This window comes from Mytilus californianus, unplaced genomic scaffold, assembly GCF_021869535.1.
Source record: "Mytilus californianus isolate M0D057914Y unplaced genomic scaffold, xbMytCali1.0.p SCAF_10, whole genome shotgun sequence".
NCBI lineage: Eukaryota > Metazoa > Mollusca > Bivalvia > Mytilida > Mytilidae > Mytilus > Mytilus californianus.
In genome coordinates this window covers 10,050,069-10,072,406 of record NW_026262582.1, presented here as the reverse complement: position 1 = coordinate 10,072,406, position 22,338 = coordinate 10,050,069, and the positions used below count along the sequence as shown (strand labels likewise).

The window sequence follows — 22,338 nt, the reverse complement described above, 5'->3', positions numbered from 1 at the left end:
CACAAACGTTACAATAGTACGTGTAGTAATATATTGTAACTTCCTCTCTTATATATAGGGGCGGGGATCTATATAGATTTGATATATATACAGTATATGTCTGCATGCCTGATTATAGGTTTTAGTAAATTGACATTAGTTAGAAGAATATTGATTGTTGTATGATCTTGTATGGATGACCATGGATACTCACACAATTCGTGTGTTGTTTATTTATGTATTGAGCTTGGCAGATTAAATTGATTAGTTAATTATACGAGTATTGCGACCATTTTCAATGGCTATAATATCATCAGCCATCGATCGCCTGTGTATGTTTATTTGTGTTTCATTTGGCGTTTGTCATGCTAATTTCCATCATAATGAAACTGAAATTTCTTTGAACTTTTATTTGTCACGTGTTTAAAGAAATCAATCGTATGGCTAAAAATAGAAACAAAAGTAACTGGGAATTCCCATTTTGTGTTTACAATGTTAAGTGGTATACACAGTCATCACACAACATAACAGGTAGAATCATATTTAATAGTCGATTTATTATTATTTTAGTTACATTTCGGCTCAAAGTTGGTCTTTATTTTTATATATTTTATTTTAATGTAAAAAAAATGGATCTTGATTCAAGTCATCAGAATAAAATAAGAACAGAGAATAACACCAGTTTCACATTCGTTTTCATGTCCGGGATTCCCTGAAAAAAGTTTTTGGTTTATTTTATTGTTATGTATATTGTGTATTCATGAAAACAAATTTCCACGTCATAATATATCATAAAACAATGTCCCTTATGAAATATTGTCCTGCAGACAACATTTCATTAAAAAATATATACTGTTCACAGACAAGGTTTTATTTAGAATTACTGTGAAACGTAATTGTTCAGAATAATATATCATTATGAACAAGTGTCATTCTCGTTGAATTTTGTCCACTTTGTTCAGTGTGATTTCATATGGAAAGTATACATGAAATAGCCTTTATTCTGTAATGATATTTTTTTTATCAGTAATTCCTCTGCTTTCTGCCTGAAATGTTTCAATTCCTTGGAATCCATGATGTGCAAAAACTAATTTTTATGTGTGATACTGTATCTATTCGTTAACTAGCTAAGCGTTTGTTTGTTATAATGCTATCATTGTCCAAAATCTTAATTTCTATATAATCTCCTTTTAATGAGACAATCAATTCATAAAATATTGTCTCGATATAGATAAAATATAACTTTGGATAACCTCCATAAACGAGAAAAAATTTCATCGAACACTATTTTGCTTTAGAATTATATCTCTGGTGGATAGTAACTGTTGTCTCATTGAAAAACATACCACACTAAATGAAAGTTTTAAAATAATTTATCGATTTGCGGATTTCGGAATGTTTTACCTATGGCTATATACAACGTATTTCTGTAAAAACTATAGATGCTGTTCTTTAGAACTTGATGGTAAAATATCAGTCTTACATCTCTATGTTTCATTAATTTTTTTCGCAATGTGTATTTTCTTATATTGTGAAACGTCGGGCACACGTGGCTTTTTACTTAATTGTACATGTATTGCATTTTTTATTTTTTTTTTTTTGCGAAATTCTGGTTTCTACACTACATGTGCAGTACATTTGTTACCACCATACCTTTCTTAATGTGAAAGTGTAATTGGAGACCTAGAAAGGCGAGAAAGATCGAGAGAGAAAGGAACAGAATGGAAAGTAAGAGAGGGGAAGGGAGAAATGAACGAATATGCAAGTCGAAGGAGAGAGTTGGTGAAAAATGAGGACTGGGAAGAGATAAAAGAAAGACATTATAGATAACTGAAAGTTTATTTTCTGTGGAAAAACGTCTAAATAGATTTAAAATTATAATGGTTATATCACAATTCACACAAAAGTTTTCAGAAATAAGAAGAAAGTGAATTCAGTTGAATGTTCTTATTAAGTATGCTGTCACTCTACAACAACTAGAAATAGTAACAAGACTGAAATGTCATTGCTTTTATGTTAATGTGAATGTCATGCTACCCATTGAGGGCCCTTAATTGGAACAATAAAATCTTCTTTACTCTTCCTTTTTCTAATTATAATTAAGTTTTATAAACTTTCTGTTAAAGAGAAGCGAAATATATCAATAAAAAGAGACTTTAAAGCTCACAAGTCGAAAAAAAACGACAAATCAATGGCAAAAACGAAAAAAGACCAAAAGACAAACAAGAGAGACAAAAGATACCAAAGGGACATTCAAACTCATAAGTCGAAAACAAACTAACAACGCCATGGCTAAAAAAGAAAAAGACCAACAGACAAACAGACAAACAGACACAAAACACAACATAGAAAACTAAGTTAAAAGACTGAGCAACACGATCCTGGTGATCGCAGGTGCTCCTGAAGGGTAAGCAGGTCCTTCACCAAACAAAAGTTGAAACTCTTGTTTTAATAACTTCCTTGTGAGAAGCAACCTTCTATCAAAGAAATGATGATAGGAAATACAACACCTGGAATATCGTATCAACTGGGAGATATATACTCCGTATGCAGGTGCTGCTGGAATGTTGTTACAAAGAAACGGAAAGTTCATAATTGGGAAGCTGAAATCATCTCGTATGTCGTAAAGTTTTGTTTTCAAATGACTCTCATTGTCAATTTCTAGATGTAGGTCAAGATATGAGGAAGACTTAACTGTATCTGTTGTATCATTTATCTCTAGTTCGATGGGATAGACGCATTCAACATAGTCACCAAATTTTGAATTATTTAGTGAGTCTCAGAGAACATCATATATATAGCGGAAAGTGAAGTTAAAGGATTCTACTAACGTCTTTTCTTTCTTCCTAAGAAGTTCCTATATGAAGTCAGCCTCATATGAATAAAGGAACAAGTCGGCAAGAAGAGAAGCACAGTTGGTTCTCATGGGAACGCCGATTGCAAACAACAGTATACAAAACACAACATAACATAGAAAACTATAGACTGAGCAACAAGAACCCCAACAAAAACCGGGTTCTCCGTAAGGGTAAGCAGATCCTGCTTCACAAATAACACCCATCGTGTTACTCATAAGACACGTTGAAAGTTATATCAACTGATTTGTGTAAATCAATTTATGCCGTTGAGTATAAAAGCACTGCTCCTTTGCTTTGTGTTGGTCATGTGTTGTTTTTTTTTTTGGGGGGGGGGATATTTTGTAACATGAATGAATACGTGCACAAACTTACTTTATTTTCAAATAAATATCAGTCTAATTTTTTGTTTTACCTTGTGTTGTGAAGATAAAAGGAAAAAAAAGACACCATCATTTCTAAATAATAAAAAAGAAACATATATACGGATATGCTGCCTATATCAAATGGCACTAAAAGGGATAAAGGCTAAAAACGAGTCTGAAACATACCAATACAAACAAAACCAACACGTCAATAATTCTCTAAAAATCACATTGAGGATTTCAACTTGGATGAGTCAAGCAAATTGATTTTTTAAATGCTGGTCAAAATGAAAATAAGGAGAGGTATGAGTTGGAGTATAAAAGAACAGAGGTTATCGTGTTTAACACTTAAACAGAACCAACTGTTTTGTAAACTTTTTAGGCGTATATATAATTTATTTATTGTGTACAGAGTAGTTTTTCATTACAACACTCCATATATCATTTTGGGAGATTTGCATGATGTTGTTTATAGATCTTCGATAAAATATGTGCTAAATGTTTAATCTGTTTTCTATAGAGTTTTTGTGATTAGGGATTCACGCGCTGTTATGACACCTGTCTCATGTTGGTCGAATTTATTTTTTTGTTCTGATTGATAGCTGTCCAATTGACGTATATATTTAACATATCCTTTAATTTGTCCTCAATATGTATGAAATGTTTACCAATCAGGCAAAAAACCTATCGATCAATCAATGATTTTACTTACATTTACGGCTTTCATCTACATTATCAAAGCCCACACTAACTTTTCTGTTCATCGTATAACATGAATATATATGGCACCGACTATTCGTCATTTTTTTGGGGGGTTGGAGGTTGGGTTGTTTTTTTTTTTTTTTGGGGGGGGGGGGGATGGGCATATGTTTTTTCTTCTTCTCTGGACACACAACTTTTCCGATGTAATTTAAAAAAAACTATTTTTTTAAATAACAACATTAACAGGATCAAGTATTTCCACAAAATCTTTAATGGAAACACACTATTTTTTAATTTTCCCTTCTCAACCATTTTTAAAAAAATTTTTTATCGAGAATATAAGAATGAAACAATTTATCAAAAAGTAAATTTTACGAGATATTCTACAAATTAAATTTTCTTTTGCAGGGTGATTTAGCTGGCAACATTGAACAAGAAAAACACGACTGAAAGAATACTATATTTCTGTTTGTTACATTCAACATTATACGATGGCTTTAACCTGCCTAACAAAAGATATACTAGTGGACATATGTAGTGATTTAGATAGCGATGATATGGACAATCTAAAGTTCCTAATGAAAGACGTGGCAGGTCTGCATAAGTTAATGCCAGCAACCATTGCATTAGACTTGTTTAGTGCTATTGAAAACAATAAAACTGTTGCCTTACTTAATGGGCGGTTTCTAGCAGAATGTTTTGAGTTAATGGGACGAACAGATCTCGTCAGACGAATTGGATTGAACCCAACTCAAGTTGAAAAAGAGATGGGCCAAACTAATTATAGTGTCAGACCTTTCAGGTAATGATTACCAATATATATATAGTCCCAAATATGTCAGCAGTATTGATGATACTTCCTCAATGCCTGCAGCTCTGATGCCAGCAATTAGGAGGCAATGTCCAGTTCCGCCATCTTGTTTAGCTTGTTTGCTTGCGTGCAAATATCGTTTTACTCGGAACCATTCAAGTGCTTACCAACCTTTAAGGAAAAATCATAGACTACAATATCGGAAATGCTCTACTTTTTATTTATATCTATAAATTGAGTAAAACAGTAAAAGTATAGTAAATGGTAGTTTTTCTTTTTACAACGAAATCTACACGAAATTTGTTGTTCTATATATTAATAGTTACGTGTATCACCATAGGGACCAATATTTCAGGAATATAGGACTTTCTTATAACTCACTTACGAAAACCCTCATCTGATTTCGAATTAACAATTGAATACTAGTTATTTTTTTCTTGAAATAGTTGTTCGCTAGTGTACAGATCAACGGTGTGAAGAACAAAGAAAACTATGTCTTATTTTAATTAACAAATATTTCCAGCTTTATAATCGAGTTCGATTACAAGTAGGTTGGAAGGCAAAAAAAACCCCACATTTACAGTTTCTAAATTCATATACGTGTATTAAATCACTCATCAGAAATTAAAACCCGCTAAGCGTATACCCTTCATTGAGCTGCATTGCCACGACCTGCTTCAAATTATAATTTTAGAGTAAAATTCATGATTTCGGAATGATGCTTCATACTAGAAGTGATGAAATAGTATTTAAAAGTTTTTATTTTATTTTACAGAATTTTACTTTACAAAATATCCGAAGATTTGGCGTCTGATGACGTAGAACTTTTAGCTTCCTTTTCTCTTCGTGTATTTAAATTAACGCGACAAGAGAAAGAATCTATCAAATCAGCATTCGACCTATTTGTACTTCTAGAAAAAAGGGGGATTATTGAAGTAGCTCATACAAGTCCATTGAAGGAAATGGTGAAATCTCTCGAGAACAGAGGAGACTTGGTAGATCTCGTTGATGAGTATCAAGGTATGTACCTGTAACTGAGTTGGTAAAATAATAAACTTGAAATGGTTCTTATTAAACTTCACCAAAGTATGTCTCTTCATGAAAAATGCCAAAATATTTTAAATTCAAAACCTAATACATTTTGTTCAAACGTCGATGAGTTGATAAAATGACCTAAGTATAGCTTAAGAGATTTTAGCGGATGAGAGTGAAGGTATGGTGGAATCTCTTGAGAACAGAGAAAGACTTGCTAGGTCTTATTTTTAATTGTCAAAGAATACAAAAAATGATGATGATGTTTACGTCCAGTGGCAAACGTTACAAGCCAATCATGGCGAGATCATGTTAATGAGATATGAATATGAATCCTGATTTTTATTTCATCGACGGCCGGATTTTTATCGTGATAGGTCTCCGGGTAGCATCCATCAGGAAGAAATATCAACCTACCGTTCCACATTATTTTTGCTCAGAGGCGACAAGTCTTTGCACTTACAGACGTTAGTTGTTGAAGAACTTTTTTAAAAGAATAAGTATGACTGCCAATATCCACCGAAGAAATCATGACAAGGATTTCTACACTGGACCCTAAGCAAACATTAGTCAATCAATCGAAAGGATGTTAACAACTATATGTCACCACAAAGAAATAAGCGTATGAAATTTGGCCATAGTCAATATACTATTTTCATATTACCGACTTTTGATTCCGGAGTTTATATTTTTTTGACAGGTTACCTACTCTGCGGTAGGACATCCTGGTACTCGGTCAAGTAAGAGCAACTTAAAGAAGTAAAATCAAGCTTACAATCAGTATAATATCGGGAGAAAATTAACTGTTACGTGTTTTCTGTGCACGACAAAATCATCGGAAAACAGTAAACTTTCTCCCTAAATTGCACGAATTATACGTTTGATTTTACTTTTTTTTGGTCGCTCTCACCTGACAGAGTTACCTACTCTGCGGTAGGACATCCTGGTACTCGGTCAAGTAAGAGCAACTTAAAGAAGTAAAATCAAGTTTACAATCGGTACAATATCGGGGGAAAATTAACTGTTACGTGTTTTCTGTGCACGACAAAATCATCGGAAAACAGTAAACTTTCTCCCTAAATTGCACGAATTATACGTTTGATTTTACTTTTTTTTGGTCGCTCTCACCTGACAGAGTACCAGGATGTCCTACCACAGAGTAGGTAACCTGTGGAAATAATTTTGAATCCGGAGTCAAAAGTCGATAATATGAAAATAGTCTATAATGAATAAGTTTATTGATGGGTTCTATAGGAAAGTTAGGATTTTAGAATTCAAGCTGTTGAGTACATGTATCAGGAATGTCGCTTAGGTAAACTGTGAAATCTACTGACAACCGGGATACCTCGTAGATCTCTTTCTTAAATTTCAAAATAGGTACTTCCATTAAAAAAAAAGAAACATGTTCCAGAGGGATAATCAACAGCGATATATTGACAACTGACAACAGAGGAACGAAACCATGTCTCAACAGACAAAAATAGTACAGTAAACAGTGCACAAAACAAGTCGCAGAAGATTAAAAAAATTTAACAATATAAGCCGAGAGCTCCTGAAGTACAAACAAAAGTCTGTGCTATTTGTTACAAACTATGTTGATATCTCTAGAAAAAATACTAGACGTGTTACATTTTCTTACCAAGTATCACGATGCAAATGGGTCTGAATGGAGTTTACAGAATAGACACATTATACTATTAGACAAAATATTTACAAAAAGAATCAAAAAGTTAAAGAATATAGAATATGGGGTCCTAAAATATAAACAAAATTGAGACCAATGGGCAAAATGAATAAAAAATGGAGAAAATGGCTTAACAATAAAGAATACAGAAATGAAGCCTATCAGTTCAGACTCTCATTTTATGTGTGTAGGTGTATTGTTATTCCTTCAATGGGAAGACGGAAGACATTGTCCTTTTCGATACATACAAGTGTAGTACAAGAAAAATACACTTTAAAAGATTTCCTGGTTTAAATTTTTTCCAAGAATGTTTATTTCTTGTTATTGTATTCAAAATTACAAAATATAAAAATGTGTAAAAAAAAACTGCGAATCATACGTCAGGTAAAAAATACATATGCTCGTTTCTTGCCTCCTTGTAGCACATATAGGGTAGGTAGGTAGGTACATGTAAAATAATTTTTCTTTTGAAAATATATTTTTCACACACACTTTAAAGGGATGTGTTATGGACCCTTTCGGTACTTTAGAAAAATGCCTGAGATTATGTTAAGGGTAAACATGCTACATGTAACGGGTATGTAAGGTTGCAGAAACCAAGACAAATTTTTTTCTTGGCCTTGTTTTGTTAATCCTTGAAAGTAACAACACAGACAACATTGTCCTGAGTTCCATGTTTTTTTTTTTACAAATTAATTGTTTCACATAACATTTCTAATTTTTATTTGATTTCAGTTATAGTTCCTGACAATTCAGGTCATACAGGTAGCAGAACAATTCCAGACTATCCAGGTAAAATCACATACATTTGTGTTCTTCTAATATTTAACATATATGATAAAATTAATAATCAAAGAGGGAGGTTCGTTCCAGCGTTAAGCTGGTTTCACCCTACCAGATATTGTGCCTGTTTTAAAGCAGTCCATTGTAACTGTGTTCTTATCATCCTGCCGAAGTTCGGTGGTTCTTCCTTGCATCCTACACACATACAAACTGGTCGCCACGATATAGACAAGAGTGATGACTAGTCTGTAGCATTAAATGTTGGCTCATAACAATACTCCTCGCTAATGTAATTGTAAGCATGACAAGGTTTTACACAAATTTATTTTTGCATTTCCTTTTTTTTTTTCGTTCATTATAGTATCTTCAAAACCAGATATGTGTTCACTTTTATTTAAGTTTAGTAGCCTTTATACAAAGTGTTCTTGGTGCAATTCACACTCTTTTATTCTACTTTTAATGCGATCTTCATGAAAAAAAAAACCCGCATATAATGTGACATTATCAGACAATTCCATGAGTCTTAGTCAGACCACGTTAAATGACGAAAAAACTAAATGTTTGTTATATACCCCCAATACATAAAAGGACGATTTTGTTTCAGTGAAATATCTGTTACTATGTCATCATGGTTATATTACACAACTGCTTGTGTTTACCATTTTTTTCTCGAAACTTAGACGTCAAATTAAACGTTCTGTATTAAAATTCTGCCATGATAGAAACGATCGGTCAAAAGGGGGACACGTCATGTGTAGAAATGAAATTGAGATTTGAAATTAATATTGGAATTAGTTAACGTTAAATTCTGATGAAAAACTAGCATACACAGATACAGTGGAGATCACTTCTAACCTCTCATCAAATCTGGCAGAATCTGTCAGGAGAACTATTCTAGGACAGTATGTAGCTAGAACAGTTCTAACCTAGAACTGATTTGGTCAGTTCTACCTAGAACTGATTTAGACAGTTCTACCCTAGAACAGTTTTAGACAGTTCTACCTAGAACTGACCAAATCGTTGGTCAGATCTACGACTAGAACAGTTCTACGGCTAGAACAGTTCTACGACTAGAACAGTTCTACGACTAGAACAGTTCTACGACTAGAACAGTTCTACGATTAGAACTGATTTGGTCAGTTCTACGGCTAGTATTGATTTAGTCAGTTCTATCCATAGAACAGTTTTAAGAACTCATTGTCTTAAATATAAATAAGTCAAAAGAATATAATATATATTAAAAAATTCTCATCACAGCACTGTTTTAACATTTCTCTAACTGCAGTGACGTCATTTAGAACTGTTCTACAATCCTGACAGTTCTACGGTTAGAACTGATTTAGTCAGTTCTGCTGACAGTTCTACGGTTAGAACTGATTTGGACAGTTCTACCTAGAACAGTTTTAGACAGTTCTACCCTAGAATTGATCCTGACAGTTCTACCTAGAACTGATTTGGTCAGTTCTACCTAGAACTGATTCTGACAGTTCTACTTAAAACAGTTCTGGGGTAGAACTGTTCTAGGTAGAACTGTTCTAGGACAGTTTAGAACAGTTCTATGACAGATTAATCTGACAGTTCTAATGAGAGGTTAGAAGTGATCTCCACTGTACAATAGTTGATTAATATTGGGACTGGTATGAATTTAGGAGTTATCGTTCCCTGCAGGACAACATCTATCTTATAATATTTTATTTCAGATGGTGGCGTCAGTTTACATTCGACCAGTCATCTAGCACAATCACGCCGACCACAAAATATTAACATCGGTCCGTCAGTACCATATTATGAAATGACGTCAAATCCTAGAGGTATATATAATATGGTGCACTTCGTCACGTAACTTTCAAATGTAAAACAATACGCTTATTTACCATAATGTGAATATTTTATAAAAATGTGTGTGTATAATTATATCCATATAGTGATTTAACTTATTTAACAGTGCCACAACTTGTATATACAAAAAATGTATTTCAGTTTGCTGGAACATCCACCTCGGTTCAAAATAACCTCTTCAAATTCGTCCCCTTTCTAACAATGTGAAGCATCTACTTCTATCTATGTCTAGCTGCTTTCGTCAAAGTTTTCTTGGCTTTATTGAAGGGGAATGATGTTATGTTTGTTCTGCAGCTTGATAATATTGAGTTGTAAAGTGTTAGCTATTTTTAAATGTGCCTTGCAGCTATTTCTAGTTTGCCGATAGTTTAAATTTAACAATACTAATTGTTCAAGGAAAATTTTTGTCAAAGTCTTCTTGGCTTCAATGAAAATAATGATTTTATATTTGGTCTGCAGCTTGATAATATTGAGTTGTAGCGTGTAAGCAATTTTTAGATCTGTCACATATTGTTTGTCGATAGTCGATGTCGGTGACGTAGGTCCAGACCCGGTATTGGTCTCCTGTCTTTATACACTAGTCAACAAAGTAACGATACACTAGTCTGAAACTTGATTTATCATAAAATATAAAAAATAGGAAAAACTGTTAATTTTTCCAATGAAATACATTTAATTGCAAAGCAAATGCATATCATTAAGAAAATCCGACATAGACTAGAGCTTGTGTTTATGTAGGTTATTGAATATTGACTTTAAATAAAACTTTAAATTGAAGAGATGGAAAGTGAGAAAATACCTAGTTACTGAACACGGGAGGTATTTTTTTTTTCGAAAATGATGACAAATTCAACATTCAGATTCGTAGATGAGAATTTTGATATTAAATATCTGCGAAGGCATTTTTATACGACCGCAAAAAAATTTTGTGGTCGTATATTGGTATGACGTTGGTGTCGTCGTCGTCGTCGTCGTCGTCCGGCGTCGTCGTCCGAAGACACATTGGTTTTCGCACTCTAACTTTAGTTTAAGTGAATGGATCTTTTTGAAATTTTACCATAAGGTTAAATACCACAAAAGGAAGGTTGGGATTGATTTTGGGGGTTATGGTACCAACAGTTAAGGAATTAGGGGCCAAAAAGGGGCCAAAAATAAGCATTTTCTAGTTTCCAGACAATAACTGTGGAACGGTGTATGGATCTCTCTGAAATTATACTACAAGTTTCCATACCACAAAGGGAAGGTTAGGATTTGCTTTGGGGGGTTATGGCTCAAACCGTTTAGGAATTAGGGGCAAAAAAGGGGGAAAATAAGGTTGTCCTGGTTAATGGACAAATAGTTTAGTACAAAACATAATTTTAAGCAGTGTAAGGGAGATAAATCAAATACATCATTGAAATTATCTCCCTTACACTGCTTTTGAATTATGTATAAAGTAATGGTTAATGAACAATAAAGATAATTTAAAACAGTGTAAGGGAGGTAATCCAAATACAACGTTTTGGTTACTTCCCTTACACTGCTTTTAAATTATGTTTAAAGAAATGCATATTTATAAAGGAAGACCAGTAAAAATATCTGCAAATGTTGCATCTTTTTTTTTTACAAAAAAATCCATATGAAAGATTTGACACTATATTTTTAATTCTATTATAAAATAGATTAAGTTAGCACTATGGTAAATTTAAATGGGTAATTATGGTTGCCAACTCCATTGGAAATTTGAATTGAGATTATGACCATATCTTGAGGGAAAGAATTTTTTGGGGGAAAAAAGGGGGGGGGGGGGGGTAAAAAGAAATTGTGGGGGGTCAATTTTTTCTCATTTCAGATTTCAGAAATTAAAAAGAATTATTCTTCAAATATTATTTTTTTTTTCAAATTTCAAATATTGAAAAATTTCAAGAAGTAATCTTTAATTGCACAGTATGGCGCATTAGATTTGTAAAATCTTTGATCACATTTATTTATTTGTTATGCCGAATCTAACAGTGTATTTAGTTTTTTAATTTTGGGTCCAATTTTCAAATTGGTCTACATTAAGGTCCAAAGGGTCCAAAATTAAAGTTTGTTTGATTTTAGCAAAAATTGAATATATAAGGTTCTTTGATATGATGAATCTAAACATGTAGTTAGATTTTTGATTTTTGGCCCAGTTTTCAAGTTGGTCCAAATTGGGGTCCAAAATTAAATTTTGTTTGATTTCAACAAAAATTGAATATATGGGGTTCTTTGATATGCTGAATCTAACCATGTATTTAGATTTTTTATTTGTGGACCCCGTTATCAAATTGGTTCATATTGAGGTCAAAAGGGTCCAAAATTAAACTTTGTTTGATTTCATCAAAAATTGAATTATTGGGGTTCTTTGATATGCCAAATCTAACCGTGTATTTAGATTTTTAATTTTGGGTCCTGTTTTTTAAATTGATCTACATTAAGGTCCAAAGGGTCCAAAATTAAACTTAGTTTGATTTTAACAAAAATTGAATTCTTGGGGTTCTTTGGTATGCTGAATCTAAACATGTGTTTAGATTTTTGATTATGGTCCCAGTTTTCAAGTTGGTCCAAGATAGGGTCCAGTATTTAAACTTTGTTTGATTTCAACAAAAATTGAATATGTGGGGTTCATTGATATGCTGAATCTAAACATGTATTTAGATTTTTGATTATGGGCCCAGTTTTCAAGTTGGTCCAAATTGGGGTCCAAAATTAAACTTTGTTTGATTTCAACAAAAATTGAATATATGAGGTTCTTTGATATGCTGAATCTAACCATGTATTTAGATTTTTTATTTGTGGGCCCCGCTATCAAATTGGTTCATATTGAGGTCAAAAGGGTCCAAAATTAAACTTAGTTTGATTTCATCAAAAATTGAATTATTGGGGTTCTTTGATATTCCAAATCTAACCATGTAATTAGATTTTTAATTTTAAGTCCCGTTTTTTAAATTGGTCTACATTAAGGTTCAAAGGGTCCAAAATTAAACTTAGTTTGATTTTAGCAAAAATTGAATTCTTGGGGTTCTTTGATATGCTGAATCTAAACATGTGTTTAAATTTTTGATTATGGGCCCAGTTTTAAAGTTTGTCCAAGTTGGGGTCCAAAATTAAACTTTGTTTGATTTTAACAAAAATTGAATTCTTTGGATTCTTTGATATGCTGAATCTAACCATGTATTTTGATTTTGGACATTGGACCATAATAGGTAAATTAAAAAAAGTTCAAGTTCTTAGACCACATTCTTTCTGTGTCAGAAACCTTTGCTGTCTCAAATATTTAATAAAAATCCAAATTCAGAGCTGTATCAAGCTTGAATGTTGTGTCCATACTTGCCCCAACTGTTCAGGGTTCAACCTCTGCGGTCGTATCAAGCTGCGCCCCAGCGAAGCATTTTATTAAAAATGTAATCAGCCCATGTTTATGTTTTAAGTGTTTATATTTTTTTCTGAAGTGTTTGGTTAAATAAATGATTTTTTAAAATTAATAAAATTGCAAATACAAAATTTCGTGGTTTGTCTTAATAAATTAGATTTGAAAAGAAGACAACACTCTAAACATAAGCTCAATAAGGCAATTTTTTTTCTCGCAAATCTGTTCTGCCAATAAAACCCTCGATTCATGGTACCGTGTAAGTAATTCAATTATACTATTATATGGAAAATGTATTGCCTTGTATCATTTCTTTTGTTGACTACATGTATATTTATTAATCCCCTACCGACGAAGTCGAAGAGGACTTCAGGTTTGCACTCTGTCTGTCTGTCTGTCCATCCGTCAGTCCGGCAAATCAGTTTTCCACACTTTTGTTCTTCGTGCTTGAAGATATTGATTTGAAATATGGTATATACTTTTATCATGACAAGTTACAGATCAAGTTCGAATTATGTTCAGGTCTGACGATTTTGTGCAGAGTTATGGTCCGTGGACTTAAAAAATTCACTCAAATAATCAGTTTTCCACACCTTTTTTCGTAATGCTTGAAGATATTGACTTGATATTTTTATATAGTTTACACCATGCAAAGTTATAGATCAAGTTAGCATTTTGTTCCAGTACAATGAATTCTTAACCGGTAGGGGACTATGTATTGCCATGCAATATTCTCAGAATGCTTGTTAAATTTAATTTAGCTTGATTCATTTAAAACTTTAATCATGTGTTGTATGTTCCTTATGTACATGTAATGTTTTCATTTTAACCCGGAATTATATCGGTCAATGCATGCCTTGTGTAACTCCTTATTTACTATTACATGTAAAACATGGAAGTGCAGGTAAAAAAAAATGAAATTTCAAGGAGCGACAGACAAGTCCATAGCAAAATATAAGCAATGAACAGACAAGCAATACTCAACAGATTTTTTTTATTACAGAAAGTCACGTCTTGAGCATTAAGAAACATGATTAATTAAGATGCCAATTAATAACGTAATATAAAACCCTACATTCATACAACATAAACTAGCTATATGTTCTTGTCTTACACAAAAACTAGCATTGCTATGATAGCAAATACATGTAATAAAATAGTCCGTGTCTATATTTCAGGAATATGTGTAATAATAAACAATAAGAAATTTAAAAAAATGAAAGCGAGAGAAGGGACAGACGTCGATCAAGGTAAATTTATTGATTTATTTCTTTTAATAAAAATTATTCATTTTCTAAAATAAAAAAATTGATTGCATAATTTTCTTAAAATGTAATATGAATTGAATAATATTGAACGAAATCGTGCACAAAACGTTACATTTATAGGTAAGCATGCAATATACATTTATATAACTAAAGAAGAAATAAGCTTAAGACAACATCTTATGTATTATGCAATGCTTGCATTGCGGTTTTAATAACTTTTAAACTAGTGTTACTCCCCTTTAATAGTTTGTGCCTGAATGAAGTCATGCTATCTGGATCGTATGCTTTTCGTGTTTGTTTTTTTATTTTGTAATTTTTTTCCTTTCGGAAGAATATATAGGGTGTTGTAGGTTGGTGTGGTGTGTTATCCCGTAATCCTTTTATGTAATATATTAGAACACACCCGCGACATCACAGGTGCGTGACTGAATTAAAGTACTTACCCCTTATTTTAGCCTGGATCTTTAGTATTCGTATTGTCATCTTTTAAAGTTATTCTGATTATAAGGTTCTCTTTGCTTTCAAAATCTTTCTGTTTGAACTCGCCATGGTTTTCTTTCTACAACCGGAAACTACATGTGACATATGCTATTGGTATCGGTATCGGATTCGACCCGGAACTTGTTATTTATCATAATTGGTAATATTAAGTTGAAAACAAAAGGGCCTGGAAGGGTGTAATTTTTAATCAACACCATTGTCATATGTAAGTTATATATAAAGTTGAATTCTTTGATTCGTCGTTTTTTTACGTCATGCCGGCTAACAAATTGGACCTCGTTATTTTAGTAGTATAGATATACAATAAGTTATTTCACTATTATTTTCTGGCGCTCGATCTTAGTGTTGCATGTTGTTTTACATAGTTATTTGGACCGATTAAATTAAACCATACCCATTTTTCTGCACCAGATTGTCATTTCAACATTAAATGTCTCTTCAAAGATGCCAAGAGACCAAATTATATGAAATCCAAAACCAATGCAAACTTTAACGAGCTGATACAACCAAAGTTGACCATAACGCCGTAAAAAAAACAAAACACGAGAGCTACATGTACAGATGCGTGAGGGAGATACATAACAGATTCCTAAATTTTGAAAGATTTCCTTAGTTTTGCAACAGCAGATTTTAGTTATAGATATAGATATTTAATTTTAATTTTATAATTTTCCTAACAAGCTTTTATATTTAGATTGAATATGACTATTTATACATGAAACTGATCTTTTGTTAATATGAAACTACATTTAATTCTCTTAAATATGAATAGTCAGACTAGAAGCAACGTTCAAAAAACTTGGATTCACGGTTAGAGTTTTCAAAGATTTGACCGTTAAAGATATGGCTGGTGTAATGAAGGACATTTCTATCATGGACCATTCGAAATTCAATGCCCTTGTTGTGTGTGTACTGTCACATGGTGGAGAAAATTTCATATATAGAATGGACGATAGAAAAGAAAAAACTGGTAACCGTCAGCGACTGGTTCAAGGAGATGGTGATCGCCCGATACAAGGAAATTTTGTGTACGGCGTAGATGACAAACCTATTCCGATTCGATATCTAACAATGTATTTTCAATCATCAAAATGTAAGACGTTAGCAAATAAACCAAAGTTATTCTTCATTCAGGCTTGCCAGGGAGAAGACATGCAAACTGGTAAGAATTGTTACACTAATTTACTTAATAATGAACCGTAACTGTAAATTAAGATATATGATTTACAGTCGCTACCAAATAAGTGGATAATCTTGAAAGTGTTCTGTTACTTTTTTTTTTAATTTTCCAATTGTACTGTCCGTCCAGTGGTCAATTTCTCTACACCAACACGGATTGATTGCGTACATTATTTTTTTATATAACACTCTGATTTAAAAAAAAAAAACCAAACAACCTTCAACTCATTTTCGACAAAATTAATCTAAGTGATGATTATGTTTGACTAGTTTATGAAAATTAAGATAATAATTCTCTAGAATTCCACGTTTTTAACGTTGTTAATGGTAATTCAGAAATTTTCTAAAAAACTACAGCAATGCCATTGCCCCAATAATGGCGATTAAAATGATACAGGAATTTAAAAAGTATTGACTTTTATTATAGTGAAATTGTAAGATACTTCTGAAATTAAAACATTATCCGTTTAGATTATTAAAGAGAAATGTGTTCAGCATTTACTTACTACACCGATAGGTGCATGTACAAACAACACTTGATGCATACCGACACTTTTCCATTACTAAATACGGGTTGAATTTAGGTTTAATTGATTGATTGATTGATTGATTGGTGTTTCACGCCACTTTCAACACTATTGTGCTATTTCGTGGCGGTCAGTTTTTATTGCGGAGAAAGCCAGAGTGCCCGGAGAGAACCACCGACCTTCGGTAGGAAAACTGACAATCCTAGTCAATTAAGATTAGAGTCGAGCGCACCTGCAACGTGCGGGATTCGAACTTACAACCTCAGTGATGACAGGCTAGTGCTACAGTAGTTCTTCTACTTCTTAGATCACTCGGCCACGAGACCCCACTTAAGGTTAAATGAAGTGTATCTGTCAATAGCTACCTTGTCCTGATCAAGTATTACATTAATGCCAAATGCAAAGAAATTTTAGTTAAATACTGATCATCTTATCCATGTAGTTATAATAAAATGCGTTTTTCTTACTGCATACAATTTGAGAGATATATGAGTTTCTTTCCTGCTTATTTAAGACAATCAGTGTGAACCCCACAGTATTGCAGCTTTTTAAAAAATATTACTTGGAAGAGTGAAACTGCAAATTGTTCTTTAAATTTTAGGAGTGCTTTTATCATCTGATTTTCAAAAAGATGGCCCATCCGTGGATGAATCCATAGATTTAGATGTTGCCCCCGTGTCAGAAAATGCAGAAGAGACAGACGCGGCCCCGCATGCGTCAGATAACCAGAAAGTGATTCCCGATGAATCAGACTTTCTTCTTGGCTATGCCACAGTATTTGGTTACGTATCCTACAGAAGTAGGTCACAGGGATCTTTTTATGTAAAGAGTCTTACAGAAAATTTGGATAAACATGCTGACACGTAAGTTAGATGCTACTTTTCTACCTTGTTTGTTAAAACGTTTTCATATATATTAGGAATACGATTCAATTAAAATCTGGTATTGTTCTAAAGTAAAAGAAAAAGAAGTTTACGAACCTGACAGAATAAAAAAATCTTAATAGTCTTTCTATTTTAAGATTGCGAAAATTCATTGTTAAATTAATCGTTCCAGAAGTAAACGCTATCGCAAATTTTTAATATAAAGATGGAGTCCTGATGGTCAGTCAATTTATCACACGTGTAAACCGACATACAGGGAAGTCAAAACAATCTGAAACATACGAATGTTAAACAAGGCAAGCACCCCCTTTATGCATATTTACCTCATTCGTCGAAAAAGAGGCGGAAGATACTAAAGGGACAATGAAAATGCATTAGTCCAAGAGAATCAGACAAAAAATAGTATATGGTAAAAAACGGGGAATAAACCCAAACCACTGAAGAGACAAACAATAGACAACAGTACATGAACAAACAAAGACCGAACAACACGAACCCCTCCAAAACAGGGGTGCAAACATAACTTTGCCTTCTTTTTGCCTCAGTTGGCACATTTATTTCAGGTTTACAGGACTACATGAGATGTTAGATGTCTCTTAAAGTAATCGATTATTCAGTAAAAGACATCGATACCGAAGGGCAATGAAATGGTCGATAGACGAATGAAAGTATTACTTATAAATGAAATATTTAACAAATGAAACCCGCCAAAATCTAGCTAAATACAGGTGCTCCTAACGTGTAAGCATTTCTTACTCTCGTATATCACCGAATTTGAAATTCTCAACGCGTTTACAAATAGCAACCAGTGATACGACTTGAGCAAGGAAAGCTGGACCGAACTGTGGCAACGAAAAAAGAAATTTGTGATTGATCATCCATGACAACATATTTCTTAGTTTACAATCAAATTATAACTGTAACATATTTATACCTTTACAAATCGATCTCTTGATCGATAAAAGAAGGACAAGGTCTGAAAGATCGTACGAGAGAAAAGTTAAATCCTGTATAAGTAGTTGCTGCCGGAAAGTTGGAACATGACAATGGAAAGCTCACAATTAAAAATTAGAAGCCATATGCAGTTTCCTTCTTTTATTTATTTTTTTTTATTCAACAATATATTGATTGCTGTTAACAATTTATTTCACAAGTCCAGCATTCTAGTGAAAGGTCTCTTTATTTTTACAAGAAATCCAGGGTTTCTCTCTATTTAACAATAATACATTACAATTCATCTAAACTATATTATAAATATTTCATTTTCAATCGTAAATAAATAAGTATATATGAAATTCTTATTTATCAATATGTATTATCTAGCTTGTTTGGATAGAAAAAGTTTCCTTCTTGTTAAGATAGTTCTAAACAAATTCTCGCTGTCTATTTCCGAGAGTAATCTTCGAAATGTATAATACTGAACCAGCATTTATGTTAATGTTTTGAAGTTTCATAATCGACTTATGTCTAGGTAATAACATTAACAGTAACAATTCTACTGCATCAGATTAACATTTCGCAATGTAATACATATTCCAAGTTTGAGAGAACATTTAGATGGAAACACCAAAACCGGCATAATCATGTTCTCATTTATATAAAAATAAGAAGATGTGGTATGATTGCCAATGAGACAACTCTCCACCAGAGACCAAACGATATAGAAGTTAACAACTATAGATCACCGTACGGCCTTGAACAATGAGCAAAACCAATACCGCATAGAGAGCTATAAAAGGCCCCGAAATGACAGATGTAAAACAATTCAAACGAGAAAACTAACGGCCTGATTTATGTACAAAACAATGAATGAAAAGCAAATATGATATACAACAACAAACGACAACCACTGAATTACAGGCTCCTGACTTGAGACAGGCACATACAGAATGTGGTGGGGGTTAAACATTTTTGCGGTTGCCCCTAAGCTGGGACAGTGGTGTGACAGCACAACAGATGAACACACTATAAAAATCTGTTGAAAAGGGCTTGACTCATTAGATCGACACAAAGCAGAAAAACAAGCAACAAAAACACAGACCGGACGTGGCAGTGTAATTTTACACCCCTCAACAAAAAAGACACAGATCTGAGAGTACTCACAGTTACTGACAGCTAGTTCAAAAGCCAATAACAACTAATAAAGAATCATGTTTCTCTTTTATACATTGATATTTGAAAATATTCCATTTTTTACTATTTTTATTTTATTGGCACATAAACTCCAACAAGCCCAATTGTTATTATTAGCATACTAGTATAACTTATGAATAAACACCGCCCAAATCTGACTTCTAAAATGAATGTAATCATAGCTTGGCTTTGTTTGCAGGTTGGATTTACAAGCGTTAATGGTTAAAGTGAATCACGATGTCTCAGAGAATAATATAGAATTAGTGAAAGGAGAACAAGCAAAGAAACAAGTTCCAATGACACAAATAACACTGCGGAAACAACTCTTTTTCTCTCCAGATAACCTGAAATAAACATCACTGTAACAGATATATCTACCCTAGATCACATGTGTAAATCTATGAATAATAATGAACTGAAGCCCTCGCATTCTTTTCTCCTTTATTAACGAACCTTGAACAAGGCTTGTCATATGGTACGTTTTTTTTGGTAATGTTATCCCGATTCCCTCTTTTTTCCTTCTTTTTTTCCCAAATCCCACTTTTTGATCCCTTATGTCCAACATCCAAAAAGTGTATCATCCCTCTCCATAGACATTTGTTTATTATACAAGATTGGTCTTTAACCACTTCATCTTATCTAATATGTAATGTTTTTCGAATGTGTGTCATACCTACTTTTATTCAAATTATATATAAACAAAAGAATATGAACACTAAATAAAATGCATCGTATATTTGTTTTTAGAAATAAATGACACCGAATTAATTGCAAGAATGGACCTTTCAATTGACTGGTTATTCTGATAATTGTATAATTCAAAAGTGAAACTATGACAAAGACTGGTTCAAATGACGAAACATACACGTTTTTATCTTGATATCTTATTTAAACAAAATATTGCATATATGTTTTTGTTACAAAATGTTTGTTTAAAGTTGAATATTTATCTCAAGTTTATTTTTAATTTTTGTGTTTTATAGGGAAACACATATTAAAAAAGTACACAAAACACCACAAAGAAAACAAAGACGGACGTCCACCGTAGTATTACGTATTACTAATATAATGTTTTTCAAAACATATCTTCATAATTATGTTATTTTAACAAAATATTGCATTAATGTTTTTGTTACAAAATGTTTGTTAAAAGTTGAATATTTATCTCATGTTTATTTTTAATTTTTGTGTATTATAAGGAAACACATATTAAAAACAGCACATAAACACAACAGAAACAAAGACTGGGCCCCACCGTGGTATTACGTATTACTAATATAATGTTTTTTTTTAAACATTTAAAACAATGAATATATTTGGTTATGCCAATAGTCGTTGAATTCAAAGCAATACCAAAGAATATTATTATTTGTCAAGAAGATCGTATCAACTTCAGTGCATGGTATTATATCATGTGCTAGCCGTAGTGTTGAGTGTGGTATACAACTATGGTCATGCCTTTGTGTTCTTCCTACATACAGAAAACCCTTGCCAAAGTAGGGCGTCATTTTGGCTATGCGGGATGTTTAAACATGCAGAAAAGTCCGATCAGAATCGGAAACGTTAAGCAGATGCCTCATGAAGAAAGAGTGCCACACTCTTTGTATGATAAGAACCCATTGCAACAAATCTTTGAGGGGTCCGTAGGTGGCCAGTTGCAAGGCTAAATTTCTGTACCTATCCAAGATGCCCATTTCTCAGTGCTTTTCCCAATTACCCATCAATCATTCCTATAGGCCCCTTATTGCAATACCTACCTATGTCTTTATTATTAATGTGTTCTCGTTCTGAAGATCCACTGGACATTGAATATACAAGCAATCAAATCATATATTATCATTTTCCAAAAAGTTTTTTTTCAATTTGTTCTACTGTTCTGGTGTTCAATCATTGCCTCCGAAAATCACAGTATTTTAATAACTGTCATAGCAGTATCCATGACTTTTAAATCCAGGATATGAATCTGTTTCCTTTTTGTATTCTAGTTTTATAACATACGAAAAATGGAAGCAAGCCATCTAATTCTTAATTATTTCAAGCGGTTTGCATGATGTGTTTACAAAAATTTTCCGTAAGGTATCAAAAAGAATTAAAAAAACCTTTAAGGACATTAGATTTAATCTATAGTTTTGTTCTTTATTGACCACTCTGAAGAAAAAGGCCTTTTCATTATATGTATAGATTATCGGAATTTCTACACATAGATATCGTGAAAAATCAGACGCGAGTAATAATGTGAACATTTTTGGCCAGTCAGCGCAGCAAACGAGATAAAAAGATTCACATTGTGTCGAGCGGCTGATATTTTACGATATATATATATAGATAACGTAAAAAGCCCGACAATCTGTTTATCGTTCTATTACTGGTCTTTTCCGTCTCCCTTAGAGAGTTTAACGCTTGACGAAAGTAAGCTTGATAAC

General features: G+C 32.8%; 2 protein-coding genes across 2 annotated transcripts in view; one reads left to right on the top strand and one right to left on the bottom strand.

Moving 5' to 3' along the window:
- Positions 1–22,338, bottom strand: part of LOC127717580 (nuclear hormone receptor E75-like) — a 233,400-nt gene that overhangs the window by 92,034 nt on the left and 119,028 nt on the right. The gene's annotated exons all lie outside the window — the stretch shown is intronic.
- LOC127717578 (caspase-8-like) lies at positions 465–22,035 on the top strand. Its single transcript, XM_052223278.1, has 9 exons — positions 465–510; positions 4,310–4,703; positions 5,488–5,732; positions 8,164–8,220; positions 9,912–10,022; positions 14,602–14,673; positions 15,965–16,354; positions 17,500–17,761; positions 20,115–22,035. Exons 2-9 carry the CDS (start codon positions 4,393–4,395, stop codon positions 20,266–20,268), a joined length of 1,602 nt encoding a protein of 533 aa, XP_052079238.1. The 5' UTR covers positions 465–510; positions 4,310–4,392; the 3' UTR covers positions 20,269–22,035.

Coding starts and splice junctions, on each gene's coding strand:
- LOC127717578 (XM_052223278.1), top strand. CDS start 4,393: ATGGCTTTAACCTGCCTAACAAAAGATATACTAGTGGACATATGTAGT. Junction 14,674..15,964: donor AGGGACAGACGTCGATCAAG/GTAAATTTATTG, acceptor AAATATGAATAG/TCAGACTAGAAGCAACGTTC. Junction 17,762..20,114: donor TTGGATAAACATGCTGACAC/GTAAGTTAGATG, acceptor CTTTGTTTGCAG/GTTGGATTTACAAGCGTTAA.